General features: G+C 42.1%; 1 protein-coding gene across 2 annotated transcripts in view; it reads right to left on the bottom strand.

Moving 5' to 3' along the window:
* Papss2 (3'-phosphoadenosine 5'-phosphosulfate synthase 2) overlaps positions 1-14,643 on the bottom strand; it is a 76,732-nt gene extending 62,089 nt beyond the window's left edge. For both annotated transcript variants that reach the window (XM_070021122.1, XM_070021124.1), the window contains exon 1: positions 14,477-14,643. In XM_070021122.1, coding sequence (XP_069877223.1) covers positions 14,477-14,503 — 27 coding nt within the window. In that variant the 5' untranslated portion in view covers positions 14,504-14,643. The remainder of the gene's footprint in view (positions 1-14,476) is intronic.
* Between the last annotated feature and the right edge of the window lie 3,059 nt (positions 14,644-17,702).

Raw genomic sequence — 17,702 nt, 5'->3', positions numbered from 1 at the left:
CCCTTGAGTTTCAGGTGCAAGTACAGCTAGGTACTCAGCCCTTGAGATTCAGGTGCAAGCAGAGCATTGATTTCATCATGTGCAAAGCTGAATGCTGGCTCCCGCTGTACAACAGAGGGGGCAAACTTTCCTTCAAAGCTCAAAGCTCTCAGTTTTGTAGGTACCACAGTCTCTGTCACAAATACTCAGGCTTCCTGTGAGAGCAGCCATAGATCCTTTGTAAATGAGATATCATGTCTTCCAATAACTTTTATGGATACTGAAATTTATTCTCTCCCAAACCTAAAAATGTAGAAACCACTATAAGCTTATAGGTTTAACAAAACAAGCAGAGGACTGAATTTGAGCCATGATGCCATTTGCTAACCACTAAACTACAAGGACAAATTCCCCTCCATGGCTTCTGATTATCTTTGTTTATTTGTTTAGTTACTGTGGTATTGGGGCTTGAACTCAGCTTAGGCAAACTTCCTACAATTGTGATATGTGCAAGCCCTAGCTCTTTTAGCTAGTAAACATTTTTACATTTTCTCTACAACATAAAAAGCTAATCAGGATGAGAAGTAGATAGATACGGTTTCAGAATTTTTCATTCCATGGAAATAAGGAGATAAACCAGGACAAATTAGCAACAAAGAAATGGTTTAAGGTTCAATGTCTTCATAAAAAAGCAGTAACAGCTGGGTACCAGTGGCTCACACCTGTAATCCTAGCTCCTCAGGAGGCTGAGATCTGAAGATCAAGGTTCGAAGCCAGCCTGGGCAGGAAAGTCCCGGTGAGACTCATCTCCAAGTAACCACGGAAAAACTGGAAGCATCGCTATAGCTCCAGTGGTAGAGCACTAGCCTTGAGCACAGATAGGCTCAGTGACAGCACCCAGGCCAACAAACAACAACAATAACAAAAAAAAACCCCACAGTTTTAGAAAGGACAGAATTTTTTCCCCCTCTATTTTAGTTTTTAGAAGCACACATGTACAATTTGCTAAGCCACTTATTTCATGTGTTAGATCTCCCATGAACGAGGCCATACCGTGTTTCCCAGCATACAATTAACTTGGTGCAATCCCAAGAAGTCATTTGTTCTAAATGTCATCTACATATCTCTGAATTCTTCTCTGTTCACATAGACAAAATATAGATGAGGGCACTTTACTGAGTCAACTTGCATTTTCCCTATGATACTAGCCCACAATAAGACAACAGGGAAGTTACCTCATCTCTTTGTTTTAACAACCTTATGTATGGTTTCTAATACTTTGAATTACAAATTATAGAGAATTGCAGAATGAATTATATGAATAAGGCTTGGTGAACTAAAGAACTATCTTGCCCAGAGAAACCTGCTATAACACAAGTAGGGGTCAATTACCCTCGTGGGAATACAGTAAGTCTCCTGAAATGTGTTACTTCATTCAAAAGATGCTTAAAACCATGCAAATACAATGTCCAACACAGGTCACAGCTGTCCTTTGATGCTAGCCCTGCAGGTTTTCCATTGCAGACTGTGCAAGCACAGTTATGTCTGTATGTTTTCTTAATATTCTTGTGCAACCAGTGCTAGTAATGGGACTGTGTATGTGGCATAGGCTCCTTGAAATGTGAAAGAGTAAATTCTGGGCTGAGTTGTGGAAATGCCAGTGAAACCTCCAGTATATCCGGGAACAGGCCCATTGCTTGTGGGGCTTTGGGAACTTGTAACTCATGAATGGTCGACTGTGCAGCATTCACATAATGAACAAGGAGAGGTCTAGAGTTACACGTAAGTCGCTGCAGTTATTTCTGAGGACACTTATTTTTGAGTGCATGCATTCACCCACTGAAACACTGAAGCCTTGTATTATTATTAAGGTGAAACATTGGGTTCAATTCCAAGGACTGCTGTTCTAAAAACTAGCCACAAGGCCTCATCCAAACTAACATTTATTCCCTTTTAATAGCATTTGCTAAAATCCACATCTTCAAAAGCTTATACAGAAAAGATCCTGAGGAAAATTACTTTCAGTGTGACTATATCTTTTTAGTTTCTTCACTGTATTAAGCTGCTAAATTTAACTTAAAATTACAATGTATGTCTAAACAGTCAAAATATGCTTCCATCTCCCAGCCAGAGTATCCTTTACATCTGTTGTATTAATGGGGGTAGAAGTGGGGAAGTGATTAAAAACATGGCGTTTATATTTTCAATAAAGCTGGAAGGCTTCATTTCGGTGCATGTGAAGGCAAACACCTAAGAACATCAACTACTTCACACATTTGTGAGAATGAGATGGGGGTTCTGGGGATAGTATGGAAAGTCCTTGGATAAAAGCTTATTCTCTTCTTCAAGCTGGAGAACTCAGACATCCCAAGTGAATTTATTATATTGATAAGAATTAATAACATAAAAAGATGCTTGAAAAGCTTTTTCAATCACAACCTCAACTCTGAAAAGAAAATGGAAGACACAGAGTATTTACGACAATCTAGACTTTTCCATTCATTGAATATAGCTAACTACATATTCCTTGTTTTCATTTTCCAGCTTTATTTTATCTAGCTAAGGTTTCATACTTTTGTGTGCACCACCACTCCCAGCGACAACACATCCTTTTAATAGAATTTTGTGTAGTACTATGAAGACATGGATTGTGAGATTCAACGTCCATGTAGTGAGAGCTGTTCTTTGTTTAAATAGTATAACACCTCCCCAGCGAAATGCTTGTTTTACCCCGTGGAATATACCCAGCCAATTCTCTTCCTCAATAAGAACATGGAAACATTCTCTCTCTCTCTCTCTCTTTTTTCTTAGCATTCTTAATGTTTTGTTTTATTCTTTGTTTTACTGTGCCATTAATGGCTTTCTGCCAAACGAAAACTAACAAAAAACAAACTCAAAATATTCTTTTTTAATGACTTCATTTTAAGTACCAATTTAGATCACTTTGTTTGACAGATAATATACAATTGAAAATGGTTGACAAGAATATGTCAACAGTGATTTTTCTTTTATGAAATATTCACTTAAAATGAAATGTACTGAAGGAAAACAATTATGAGAACATTAATTGAAATGTTAAAATAAGCATATTAATGAAACAATATTTTGCAACAATGTCTGTCCATTTGCATACATATATAATGCAAATATATCCATATATACACATGTATTTTTAACGTGTCTTACAATAGTATGTGTTATAAGATCTATCAAATGCAGAGACCAATTTAGTGGTAAATGGAAACATTCTCTTAAAACAAAGTCATCGAAATGGAGATATACTTTGTTAGTATCTATTACAAACACGCTCACCTAGGATTTCTAAAAATCTTGGACTTCCCTGAATTAACAATATAATCAAACAATTCCCACAAACATCATATAAGATGCCTTTTACAATCTCATGGTTTCTAGGCACTGAAAGAAAGCAGCATATGATTGTCAGCATCCTTAAGCCTTGAATTTCATCTACAAATCACAATTGCAGGTTGATTCAAGTATTAGAAGCCTTAACAGAAAAAAAAATCATTCTGTCTAAATATTGGCTTGGCAGTAAGACTAAGCAATAAAAATTATTACACAATTTTGGGTAATCTGAGAACAAAGAAAAATTTATTGCCTAATGCATTCACCTTCTATCATCACAAAAAAGATATATGTGATAGTTGGGGTAATGTGTTTGCTAATTTATGCCATCTACCTTTTTTTAGGTAGATGAATGTCAGTTTAGAGGAATGCCTCTAAACTGAAGTCATTATTATTATCTTGAGATATCAGTTGTAGATAGCTGCAAAAACATTGCACCAATGTGCAATCACTTATGATTCACCTAATCCAGCTGTGTTTGTAGTCTCATTCTGTCTATGAAATAAATAACTTCTTAACTACAGAGAAGCTAGGAAGATACAAGTTTCTCTTTGGGTAACTCTCTGAAGACTCATTCCAGTTAAATGGGTTCCCTTCTGGATATTTATTCATGAACCTCCTTCATATTCTGGTGAAGACAACGGATAGTTAATGCACAGACTACTGCTGGACTGGTTTCCACTGGCTGAGTGCTTAAGACATGCCAGCAATAAACAGAGCACATCAGAGCGAACTTGCTAATAAAACACTCCCAAAAGTGAACTGCAGAGAAGTAAACATGCTGCAATTGGAATTTTAATATCTAGGTGGTATTTGATCTTTCAAAAAATTTTGTATAGATAATACAAACCCAAAGGATGAGTTCAATTTTTCCTCTTTGTTAATAACTACTCAAAATGTTGTCACATTAATGACTCAATAGGCCAAGAGTTGCAATTACCTTTATAATCGATGAAAACAAGCTTTTATTAGAACTCAGCAAGTTATGTGATTACTCATCTACTATTTGGTGCTTCATGAAGATAGGAAATAACCGAAATGGATGGGTTTAAGAGATAAATTTGAGCTGAAGCTTTACTGGGCAACTGAACTTGGTTCAGCATTTTCCTGATAAGGTTTTATCTGGACTGCACATGATGTAATCACTGGCCTCTCTCCCTTTCTTCCTGCCCCTCTCTTCCTCCCTCTCGCCTACCTTCGATTCCCTCCTTCTCACACAGGGGATTGAACCCAGGGTCCCGCATCATCTTTTTGATAAAGATGGCTATAAATGAATGACTTGAGAAAGCTTAAGGAAGAATGAGTAAAAGGGAAGTAGGTTACACTTTCTGAAGGAAAACAGGTATATTTTAAAATTGCCATGATACACCTTTAAAATATTGTTCTTTGGTCTTTATTTCTATCTCCACAATGTCAGAACAAAGTACTATACCTAAGTTGGTATAGTATGACTCACTCACAGATAATGCAACTACGAGGGAGTGCCTGCTATATTGATAGGAAATATTTCTTAGTGAATAAAAGAAACAAAATTGTAAAGCTGGGCACTGGTGGCTCATGCTTGTAATCCTAGCTACTCAGGAGGCTGAGATATGAGGATCATGGTTCAAAGCCAGCCCAGGTGGGAAAGTCTGTGAGACTCTTATATCCAATAAACCACCAGAAAACTGGAAGTGGTGCTGTGGCTCAAGTGGTAGAGCACTCGTCTTGAGCTGAAGAGCTGAGGGACAGCGCCTAGGCCCAGAGTTCAATCCCCATGACCCACAAAAAACAAACAAACAAAAGAAACAAAATTGTAGAAAATGTGATAAAGGGAAGTGTTAAGTATGTGGTTGCATAGTCAGGGTTCCAGCCTAGTGGCCTGGTCACCAACCTGTCAACCAGGAAGGGGCCACAGAAAAAACTCTTGAATGTAGTATGCCAACTAGAATACCAAGTCAACCAGAAGATGGGATCCTCCTTTCAAAAGAAAAACCCTAAGATTCTTTAATACATTTTTTTTTAGTCAATACACATTTTTAATGTAGAGACAGCTTAAATAAAAAGTAAATAATTTAGAAAAGTTAACTTACTATAAAAAGGATTTAAATATGTAAATAAAAAGTCAGCTGGGAATTTTAATGCTCTGGGCTCAAAGCTATCAAGAGATTTACTGGGCAGAATGTTTAAAGAATATAAAGGTGTGGGTGAGGTGCTTTTATATAGACAGAAAACAAATGTTCTGTTTGGAATAGATTTATATAATATGAATGAACTAAAATCCATGGGTAAAGAATCTAAGGCTTCAGTAGCCAGAGTCAATTGTGACAGGCAGAGTTTCTGGTTTGTCCATTCTATAAATATTTGGAAAACCTAAATATTTGAGAAACTCAAATATTTGAGAACTTTGGCAGGAATTAAAACTGGAAAGATCTTTAAGAACTTCAGGGAGAAGAAGAGCAACATGTAATGGGACCACTGGCATAGGACCAAAAAGTTAATTCAGCCTTTTAACACTAGATAAAACAGGAAAGTAAAAATCATCACCAAATGTCTTGAGTTGCCTTTTATTCCCTTCTGGAAATCTGGAAGGTGTGTATTACTCATATAATAACTGGGGAAGAGTGTGGAGGAATAAAACATGTGAAGATGAAAATATCAGATTTGGGGGCTGGGAAGGTGGCTCAGTGGTAGAGCGCTTGCCTTACATGCCAGAGGCCCTGGGTTCGATTCCTCAGCACCACATAAGCAAAAAAGAAAAAAAGCCGGAAGTGGCACTGTGGCTCAAGTGGTAGAGCACTAGCCTTGAGCTGAAGAGCTGAGGGACAGTGCCCAGTCCCAGAGTTCAGGCCCCACAACTGGATTTAAAAAAAAAAAAAAAGAAAGAAAGAAAAAGAAAAAAAATCAGATTTTATTGGAAGAGGTTTAAATTGATAAGAAATCTGGATATGATTTAAAAAGAATCTACCATATGTAAGTTAAAGAGAAATTACAGAATTATTAGCTTTGATATCAATATTTGGTAAATAAAAATCCACCTTAACAAAACATGCAAAGCAGACATTAACTAGATACCTAAAGCAAATATTAGTCTAGTATATAAATGATAACTATTAATAACGTAGTATTTTATATTTACAAATACATAAACATAACATATACTTTGAAAAGCTTTATAACAGCGCTCTTTTTGTATACTGGAGTTTGAACTCAGAGCCTGAACTCTCTCAGTTTTCTTGTTCACAGCTGGTGCTCTACCACTTGAGCCACACTTTGAACTCAATTTTTTGCTAGTTACTTTGAGGTGGAATATCGCAGACTTTCTGTCTGGGCTGGCTTTAAACAATACTCCTCTGGGACTGAGCTTCCTGAATAGTTAGGATTATAGGCATAAGCCTAGCTGCTGCCTTTATATTTGGAGATAGGGTTTTGGTTTGTTCCCAGGTGCACACTTAGACCACAATCCACCTATTTTTAAGCTTCCTTTCATAGCTGGAATGACAAGTGTGTGCCATGCTCAACTTCTTTCTATTGAGATGGAGTCTCTCAAGATTTTCTACTTGAACTGACCTAGAACTGTGATCTATCAGATAGCCTTTCAGACAGCTGGGAAAACAAGCACATGTCAACTTGCCCCAGCCAATGGTTGAGAGAGATGTCTTGGGTGCATACCCAGTCTGGCCTAGATCCATTATTTTTCCAATCTTAGCCTACCAACTAGCTAGATTATAGGTATGGACCATCACCACCATTGTTACAGAACATTTTTATCACCAAAAGTTAAGATTACTGCTAGACAAATTGAGTTTGCAATACTTATACTTGTTAGTTATACTTCCATAATACCAATTACAGCAAAATCAAGTAATTTTGAAGTGCAGAAAGTTGCTGATAAGATTTAAGGGAAGTCACATCAGCTAACCGATGGAAGATTTTAGATTCTCAATAGATAGCACAAGCAGATAAGCATATAAAGGATTTTTTTTTTTTTAGGCTGAGTTTGCTGGCGTATGTCTGTAATCCTAGCTACTCAAGAGAAGGAAGTCAGAGGAGCCCAGACCGAGGTTGAACCTTGGGAAAGGAGGAATCCTACCTGAAAATCAAACTAAAAGTGAAAGATTCAAGTAAAGTGCTTGCTTAAGAAGTTTGAGGTCTTGGGTTCAATACCCAGTACTAGCAATAATAATAATTAAAACTTTTATGCACCAATTTACTCTAAATTAAAAGATTGATGAATGAGAAACAGAAAAAAAAAGACCAAATTTGCAACAAGTTAATCAGATAATTAACCTTTCAGGAAAAAAAAAAAATACCCAATCTTTATTAGAAGAGAAGCTAAGGGAGTTTAAAGGCCAACACGAATCTGAAAGAGGGTGGCTGATCGTCCATACCTGTGTGAGTCTAGAGGAGGCCATAGATGTATTTCTGTTCTTAGAAAGGAGGTCCAGCTGGATTCTTGCACCCTCCCCCAGAGCTACTCAAAGTTTCAACACAGACACACCAAAGCAGGAACTGGTCGCCACACTCCTAAGAGTAGCAGAGAAATAGCAAGGACCTTAACCAGCCCCCTCAAATTTCCCACTGAGCCCCAGAATTCACTGGAACAACCCAGTGATCTGTGAGTATTCTGGAAAGAATGAAGGAAGGAAGAGCGTTATTGAAACTAAAGGGTACTTTTAGACAGGAATGCCCTTAAACTAGACCATCACTGAGGATCAGACAGCAATGCCCATCTCTGGAGGGCTGCACAAGCAGAGGTCCCCAGATGAGTCCCTTCCTCCCACCCCCATTTCAAGCTAAAGCACTTTGTAGGGAAATGAGACTGACTTACCTATTTCTGACTCTAGCAATCTGCTCAAGTTTATTTGTTCTTAAGTCCTTGCTTTAAAAGAATGACAGGTATGGAAAGGCTCAGGTGTGATATGAAGTGTTAGTGACTTGTAGGCATTGAAAAGAAGCAGAGGCTGTGTTTTCAGCTATGAGAGTTCAGGTCACTTAGGCGCTTCCTTCCATTGAAAATAGCTACAAACACTTGTTATGATAGAAGGTAATCCAATTAAAACAGCCAATAGCTGACAAAATAGAAAATTCAGAGCCAAAATCTAGGGGAACACAGGAATGTAGGGAGGTAGGCAATCAGAAAGTATTTTATCCTTACAGGGGTAGATAGCTGTTGGGAGGGTACGTGAACTGATTTCTACTGGTGGAGGTGAAACAGAAATCAAAGCACAGGACCCACAAAAGTGGAGAGAATAAAAAAAAGCCTTCTTCATATGAAGTAGAGCTTGTAGGAGCCACACCGAAAAACAAAAATGAACCAGATAAACCCTCTACCAAGACAACCCCAAAGATAGTTGTCTTAGTATATAAAACATAAGTAAGGGTAGGTAGGCCTGCCTGAGAAGCTGCATCCAAACAGTATGTGCATGATTGTGACGGAAATGCATAATATCTGGGTGGCCTAAGAAAAAATAAGTGATGAACTTAAGGTAGTCTCAAACTTAGGAGGGCAGCCAGGCACCTAAAAGAATCAAAAGCATCAAAACCGTTCCTAAGAAGGGTCATTTATCCTGTCTCAGAAAATCCCTGCAAGTAATACCTCAGGAGTAATGACAAATATTTAGTCAAAAATAAGTACACACACACACACACACACACACACACACACACACACACACACACGCACGCACGCACGCACATGCACACACAAGAACAGGCAAAGAAAAGGGGAGAAGAGTATCAAATCTACTGAAAACCTAGGAACTAAAAACAAATGCATAATGCAATGGATTCTGCAGTCACATATTTATTCAGGTATTTAACAAATATTTAGTAAGAGTCAACTCTGTGCTGGGCTTTGTCACAGGTAATGGGTACACATGCCATTTATAAACAAATCTCCATGGGTAACAAGTCAGTTGAACTACCAATTTATCAATATTTATTTACCTTTATTTTCTGGGTTTTCCTAAGATGTCCAAACACCAAGTCTAATGAGTGCCCATTACTATTAGGTGACAGGTTTTGAAACAAACAGGAATCTCTTAGGACAGAGACTGACATCATTGATTCCTTTCTCAGATTCTTATTCCCTAAGGTTCCAAGGTTGAAGTAAACCTAATTATGCGCCAAGCAAATCACAGAGCCACAGTATTAGCAGAAAATCGATAAAAGACAAAGATAACTATCTTAGGGACACAAAGCACAAAGTTAACTAAACTTATCTTAAAGAATAATTGGGAAGTATTGAGTGTGGGGGGATGTGTGTGCATGCACATGTGCCAGTTGTGGGGCTTGAACTTAGGAACTGGGTACTGTCCCTGAGTCTTCTTGCTCAAGGGAACACTTTATCACTTGGGCTACAACTCCACTTTCTGCTTTTTGGTGGTTAACTGGAGACAAGAGTGTCATAGACTTTCCTGCCTAGGCTGGCTTCAAATGGGATAGCTCTTAGCCTTCTGAATGGCTAGGATTGCAAGTATAAGCCACCAGCAATAATCTAAGCATATAGATTTTAAGGTACATCTAGATCTAGTTGAAAGAACAGGAAGGGTGGAGAGAAGTTAGGCCAATATTTACTTACACGTGGACTACCTTTCTTAAACCAAAGTTACAGGCAAAATTTTGTTAATATTTGATTTATATAGGTGTGCCTAGACTATCAACTTGTGTCTTCTTATGTAGGCTTTTCCAATAAAGATATGGAATTATCACCCTTATATTTCATCTGTTTTCTCTTATTAAATATTCTGGTAGTTGTCACTTGCTGAGCCTTCAGAATAGTTTGACTTGCACTTCTTGGTTATATCAAACCACAGCACTATAGTGTAATACTAGAAGCTGGGTGTGGTAGTACATGCTTCTAATCCCAACACTCTGGAGGCTGAAGTAGTAGGATCATATGTTTGAGGCCAGTCTGGGCTTCATAGTGGTTTCCAGACTAGTCCACCATATACACAGAAACCTGTCAGTAAATATCATCATCATCATCATCATAAGAATTGCTATGATCCTCCTTTACAAATGAGGTAACAATAGGTCAAATCACAAAATAGAGGTTTAGAGGTAGAAGTAACAAGAGTGTTGCTGTTGGACAGACCTGAATTTAACTTGTGCCTTGCCCTTGGCATTCTTCCTCCCCTGGAGATAAGGCTAAGTGACTGTCTGGGATGCTGGCTGGCTGCTATAGGGATGAGATAAAATTTGGAGTATCTAAGTGCATGGCACTAGGAAGTCCTTGTTTCTCCTCCTAGTGGCTCCTGCTGTAGATATTTGTTTTGCCTTAGGTAGTGGGGAAAATAATGTAGCACTACTGCATTTTAAAAAGCAATGAAAATATAGATAATACCTTATAGCTACAGAGCACTTTATAGGGATTTTTTTTCTTTTGCCAGCACTGAGATTTGAACTTAGAGCCTCATGTTTGCTCAGCTTGCTTGTTTGGATGGTGCTCTACCTCTTCAGTCACATTTCCAGACCAGCTTTTTGTTGGTTATTTTGGACATGAATATTGAAGGCTTATCTGCCCTGGCTGGCTACAAACCATAATCCACTGAGGAGCCTCCTGTATAACTAGAAGTATAAGTGTGAGCCACCTGCACTTTCATTTCTCCCAACATTGACTTGTTTGATCTTTTAGAAAATAATGTAATATCTCAATTTTTTTTGGCTGGGTGTTTCTAAAACACCATAACATTACCTGTGGGCCTTGAAAAATGTTAATCTGGGAAATGATATAAGAAGAATGGCCTAGGGGCTGGGAAGGTGGCTCAGTGGTAGAGCGCTTGCCTTGCATGCATGAGGCCCTGGGTTGGATTTCTCAGCATCACATAAACAGGAAAAAACGGAAGTGGCGCTGTGGCTCAAGTGGTAGAGCACTAGCCTTCAGCTGAAGAGCTGAGGGATAGCGCCCAGGCCCAGAGTTCAGGCCCTAGGACTGACAAAAAGAAAAGAAGGAGGAGGAGGAAGAAGAGGAGGAGGAGGAGGAGGAAGAAGAAAGAAGGCCCTAAACTTTTGCTTTCCTCTCTGTCCTCTGGCAGCACTTTGCCTCTTTTCCCTGGTATGTAGTTGTGTGAAGGGGGTGGGATCGAAGGGTAGCCAGGGTTGTAGGCAAGTCAGGCTAGAAGGGAGGGATGTGACTGGCTGTTTTGTTGGTATCAATGGTAAGGATGGAAGTAACATACTACTTTCCTTCAGGAAAAAAATCTTTTTATTCCCCTCAAATTTTCATTTTTTTCCCCTCAAGCACATGAGAAAAACATTCTACATTCTCTCATATAACGCCACTATTTACTCTTCTTAGAGATGATGTGAACAGAAAGGCTATATTCATCTAGAAAATACAAAAAAAAGCCTGAGAGAGATGTTTTGCTGTTCACAAAAATTTTCTAATAGAAAGCTGGGTGCAGGTGGCTCACGCTTGTAATCCTAGCTGCTCAGGTGGCTGAGATCTGAGGATCAAAGTTCAAAGCCAGCCTGGGCAGGAAAGTTTCTTATCTCCAATAAACCACCAGAAAACCGGAAGTAGCACTGTGGCTCAAAATGGTAAAGCACTCACCTTGAGCAAAAAGAGCTCAGGGACAACACTCAAGCCCTGAGTTCAAGCCCACAACTGACAAAAAATTAAAATTAAGATTAAATAAATTTATAATACAGTAAGTTATTTTGTTGATTTATACTAATTATCAGCCTGTGACTTCTCCTGAGGGTTTCACAATAAGGATCTAATCATCACCAACAACCCAGCAGAATTCAGCAAATAGTCAAAGTTACTTCAGAGGCTGCTGCGTGAATTGACTGTGCTCTACTGACAATGCAGAAAGCCATGTAATAATGCCCGCAGGTCCCACATGAGGCCAGCCAAGCCTTGTTCCCAGGCTGGCTTCTGAGATGAGCAGCTCTCACTTCTTCAAATAATTGACCAACTTAGAAACCACACTAGGGTTTCAAAAACACTTTTTCAGTTACCACTGAAGGTCTGAGGCAATTTCACATGCACTTACAGCTGTCTAGTAAAGCATCAATAGTACCTATCGGGTCCTTTTGGGAATGTGGGTTGGTAGGTGGATTTACAACTGTGTTAGGTTAAGTAAAAATCTTGAAATCCTTTTTCAGTTAGCTATTTGGGGGCATTAATTTAAGCCTGTAAACTACACACATAGTGACAAAAATTAGAAGCCTCAGATTGTGTAAATACAAAAAACAAACTGTGGTCCTCAAATTCCTCGCTGTGTAGAGTCCCCAAAATGATGGGGGGAGGGGGACTCCATCCTCTCTCCTTCACTTCACAGACTGACCCCTTTCTGACACGTTTGGCAAAGCTCTTCTCCCCTATCAGAACTAGAAGTTCCTTGCTGCAAACAAGAGAGAATAAAAACCCAGACAGAAACTCTGACTGCCACAGCATTTAGGACATCATTTAGGATCTTACAGAAATTAATTAAATGAAACGGGAAAAAAGATCTTCATTTTGCATTTTAAAAACATATTACAAGGCTGGGAAGGTGGCTCAGTGGTAGAGCACTTGCCTTGCATGCCAGAGGCCCTGGGTTCGATTCCTCAGCACCACATAAGCAGAAAAAATAAAAGCCAGAAGTGGCGCTGTGGCTCAAGTGGTAGAGCGCTAGCCTTGAGCTGAAGAGCTGAGGGACAGCGCCCAGGCCCAGAGTTCAGGCCTCACGACCAGACCCCAAAAAAAACAAAAACAAAAAACAAAAAAAAACCCCACATATTATAAGGCTGAGAGTTGGGCTCTGACTATTGCCCCATCCCAAATTGATGCCAACTTCTTACTGGACCTTCCCACTGGTCTAGAGTGGCACTCCCCCCCCCCCCCAGTCTATTTCTGTTTCCCTAGCTGCCCAAGTCACACTTCCAAAACCTGCATGGCTCCTAGCCTCCCTTCCTCTTCTTGTTTGGTTCACCTCTTCTCCAGTCAGTCCACCGCCAAAACTGAACGCTTTAAAGGTATTTCAATAAGAACCAATATTTATTGAGTGCCTACTACCTTCCAGCCACGCATTTACTTCTGACTACCCATTTCATAACCACCACAGCCATTTGAAGCTTGCAGTGTTGCAAAACGTGTGTTTAGCACCCAGACTGCTGGGTGGATTTTAATCAAGGCTTGTAGACCACATCAGAAGCAACCCGAATGCTGTCAATAGTAAGGCTGTGACTCCTTCCAACTCTTAAAGAGTCATTTTCCCCACTTTTATTGGGGGTACCTCTTGACAAACACTACCACTGTGTTTTGTTGGCGTGTGTGTGTGCACGCGCGTGTGGCTTAATACGGAACCCATATGTGTTAGGCAAGTGTGCTACCCCAGAGCCGTGTCTTCAGCCTGAACGGCGACCATTTTTAAGGATGCAGCATTTTTAAGGGCCAGTGTTGCTACATGAGGAAGGAACTTTTCTTTGACTCGCACTCATCATTCCCATTAAAAAGGGCCTGCCCAGATCAAAGGTGGAGAAAGCTGCCACCGCTGGAAGCAGACCCTTCTTCCTACCCCACCAAACTGAGGGGACCCGACCCCTCTCCAGCGACCAACGCGTGCCACCCAGCGGGTGCCCTGGGGAGCAGACCTGCTGGAGGGTCAAATCCTGCGCTGCAGACAGGCCCTTTCTTCCAGCTAGCCTACACAACTGTAGTTTCTTCTACGGAAGTCTGTCACTAAAACCCGCTCTGGGGAGGCTCCACGGTCCAAACCCCGGTGACCAGCGGGCTGATCTCCAGCGACCCGAGCGGGAGCGGACCGGGCAGGCGCGAGCCACCGCGGAGCCCACCGCCCACCCGGCGCGGAGCTCCCGCGGGCGGGCGGGCGGGCGGGAGGGAGGCGGGTCTGGAGCTCTCCAAGGGAAGAAAAGCACGAGCCCGTCTCTGGTCCTTAGATCCAGACCCACTTTGCAAGCCCCGCAGGTCCCCACCCCGCGGGAGCCCCTCTCCCCGCCCCCTCCAACAGGTCCCCGGAGGCGCGGGGCACACCGCGGGGACCGGGGATCCCGGGCGCCGCCTCGCCGGCTTCCCCTCCCCGCGCCTCTTCCTCCTCCTCTTCCCGGCGCCGGAGCCTCCTCCGGTGGAGGGTGGACCCGACGCCGGGTCGGCGCAGCTCGGTGGGAGCGGAGGGGGAGGGCGGGCGGCTCGGAAGCCTACCGTCTTCTGCTTCTTGATACCCGACATGGTGCTGGCCGCGGCGGAGCCCGGGTGCGGGGACCAGAGACCGAAGGCAGGTCGCGCGGATGGCGGTGGCGGCGGCTGCTGCCAGACTCCCGGGAAGGAGGTATTAAAAGGCTCGGCAGACACGTCGCACTTCCCTTGACCAGCCCCCTTCTCCTCCTCCTCCTCCTCCTCCCGCCGCGCTCCTCTCCGCCCCGTCGGCTCCGCCAGCAGCGCCCGGCCCCCGGGGACCCTGCGGCCGCCCAGCCCGGCCCCGGTTTGCGGGCGCGCCCCCCCCGCTGGCCTCGGAACCGGGCCAGACCTTGAAATCCCAGCGGCAGGCCCGCACGCCCAGGGAGCAGCCCGGGCCCAGCTCACCCCTCCCCCCCATCAGTGGACACCCCGGGTCCCACCCCACCCGGCACCGCCTCCAGTAAGCCTTTGGTACCCACTAGCTTATTTAGTTAAGGGTGGTGAGGACTTGAGGCCACCAGGATTGCTGACACGGACGTCAGAGTGTGCGGACTGTGCTCAAATGCAGAATTTAAAACGACATCCTTAGCACGCCCCTATAATCTCCCATCCCATCTTCTCTACCCATTTTACAGATGAAGCCTGTGAGGATGATATCGAAAGCAAAGGGCTTCAAATTCAAGCCATAGGGCTGCAGATCTTGTACACCTTGTCAGAATACCGTTCAGGATAAAATCGCCAGGCCCAGGAATAACCTGTGCACTTCGCTGCGGGGGGCAGGCGGGGAATGCATGCTGGAGAGTTTACACATCCACTCCATTCCAACGGTGTCTTCACGGTAACTGACTAGCTGAGACACCGCCCTTCCGCACAAAGTCCCAGTCCTAAACACAAGGCTGGCCCCAGTCCAGTGGACCAATGCCCAAAAAGGATGGGCCCTGTGGAGAAAGAGAAAAAAGAGGCCCGAGTTGAAGAAGCTTATCATTCACTCCAAGGTTTTATTCCAGAGAAGTCAATGTGTCTTAACTCCCTGTCAGAGCCTAAATCTAAAGGACAAAAAGATCAGAGAAGCCCACTGACAAGTACCTCTGAGGGTGTGTGACTGAATTTCACATCCTTCATACTGTAACTCCCTGCATGGTGCCACAAACAGAACAATATGACTGTAAATCCAAAAGAATCAAGGAGACACACAAAGGCCACATTTTCCCCAACCTGGGTCTTCCTCCTATGGAAGGACTGGAGAAGATGAGGTATGGCACGTTTCTTTCATACCTGACTGTATTTCTGGAAGACTGCTAGGCTTCCAGTCAGACATCTGAAAATCTGGATGTTCACTAGCTTTCCTTCTTCACAGGCAGGTAGGAAAGAAAATAAGCCAGGAGTCAAAACCTTAAAAGGCAGCATGATTGTCTGCAGTGTGGAGACATCAGCGTGCTTGGTTTTCTTATTAGTTTTGAGTAAATTGCCACCACTCTCTTCACATGCAAAACGCTAAGGAGCAAATACTGGGTCTAAGGTTCTGTTCTACATACAAACAAAGCACATTTTGAATTTATGTGAACTTTATTTTTTTTTTTGGGTCCGGTTGTGGGGCCTGAACTCTGGGGCTGGGCGCTGTCCCTCAGCTCTTCAGCTCAAGGCTAGCGCTCTACCACTTGAGCCACAGTGCCACTTCCGGCTTTTTTCTTTTTGCTTATGTGGTGCTGAGGAATCGAACCTAGGGCCTCTGGCATGCAAGGCAAGTGCTGTACCACTGAGCCACCTTCCCAGCCCCTTATGTGAACTTTAAACAGAAACACTCTGCTCTTACTTCATTGGGGAAAAACAAATCATATCTTCTTGGACACTTCTTGCTTTTTTTTTTTTTTTTAAAATATTGCATTAAAACAAACTGTGCTCTTGAAACAGATAGGTGTTAAGGGGTAAATCCCTAAGAGCTACTTCCTGGAAAAGATAATTGTTTGGATTCAGGGAAGGTTTTGAGATCATTTGCCCCATTCTTCTCTCCCCGTGTCTTCCATATTAACACTGAAAAGTCACTGCATAGGAATCTGTGATCACTACTTCGGGGCAGAGCTGAGACTCACATCCTGGTCAACCAACAACCCAAATGTTCTGTCCACTGAATCATTCTGCTTCCAGGCCAACTATTTCAAGACCCCATCAACACGGTAAACTCAAGTGTTTGTCTTGTTTGTTTGTTTTTTTTTTGGGGGGGGTCCTGTTGTGGGGCCTGAACTCTGGGCCTGGGCACTGTCTCTCAGCCCTTCAGCTCAAGGCTAGTGCTCTACCACTTGAGCCACAGCGCCACTTCTGGCTTTTTTGCTTATGTGGTGCTGAGGAATCGAACCCAGGGCCTCATGCATACAAGGCAAGCACTCTGCCACTGAGCCACCTTCCTAGCCCCCATGAAGTGTTTGTCTTGTTTGAGACTTAAATTTCAAGCAATACTTTGGAACAGATTATATTTTGTTGTTGGTATTGGAAATCTTAGCTTCCTTCATTTGATTCAAGCTGGTTTGTTAGGACCCTTTAAAGACAAAGATCATCCGTTTATTTGTAATTCACTGTGAAAACTTAACTGAAAGCAAAAATTAAAAAATGTTTCATACTTTACAGGATCTTTTAAAAGGCAAGTTCTTGAATTCTTTCTCATTTTACTACGTCTTGCCCTTATGAGAGAGCATTCCTGCTAAAAAGATGTAAGCAACCAGAACTTATTTTATGTGTGATTCTTGGACATTCAGGAGAAGGCAGGAAGGGCTGTTGTTGTTGTTTTTAATAATACTTGACATCACTCACAACAGTCACAAGAAGGTTGGATTCCTCCATTCCACTTTTCTTGTTTCCATAACCGTTAGCTTGAATAACTCAATAAGGTAGTGCTTATTAGTCAATCCTTTCATTGTTTAGAAAAGTTGGAATCAGCCAACTCATCTACATAATCAAGAGAAATAGATACGAAGAATGCTACTGTTGGTGACAGTTTATGCCACAAGTTGCCCCAACGCACTTTAAGGGTGGTCATTACATTTTCATGGCACTAGTAAGATACCACCAGCTAGTCATTACAAAGGAATGCAATTGCATTGCCCCCTAGTGACTGTAATGCATAAATGCGAAAATGCCTAATTGCTGAAACCCTGTACAAAAATATGCCATGTTCCATTGACTAAAGAATCACTTAGGAGCTGGGTACTGGTGGCTCATGCCTGTAATCCTAGCTACTCAGGAGGCTGAGATCTGA

The sequence above is a fragment of the Dipodomys merriami genome, unplaced genomic scaffold (assembly GCF_024711535.1).
Source record: "Dipodomys merriami isolate MVZ:Mamm:240054 unplaced genomic scaffold, mDipMer1.0.p SCAF_14, whole genome shotgun sequence".
Lineage (NCBI taxonomy): Eukaryota > Metazoa > Chordata > Mammalia > Rodentia > Heteromyidae > Dipodomys > Dipodomys merriami.
Note: the sequence above shows the minus strand (reverse complement) of the source record. Positions and strands in the feature narration are given on the sequence as shown.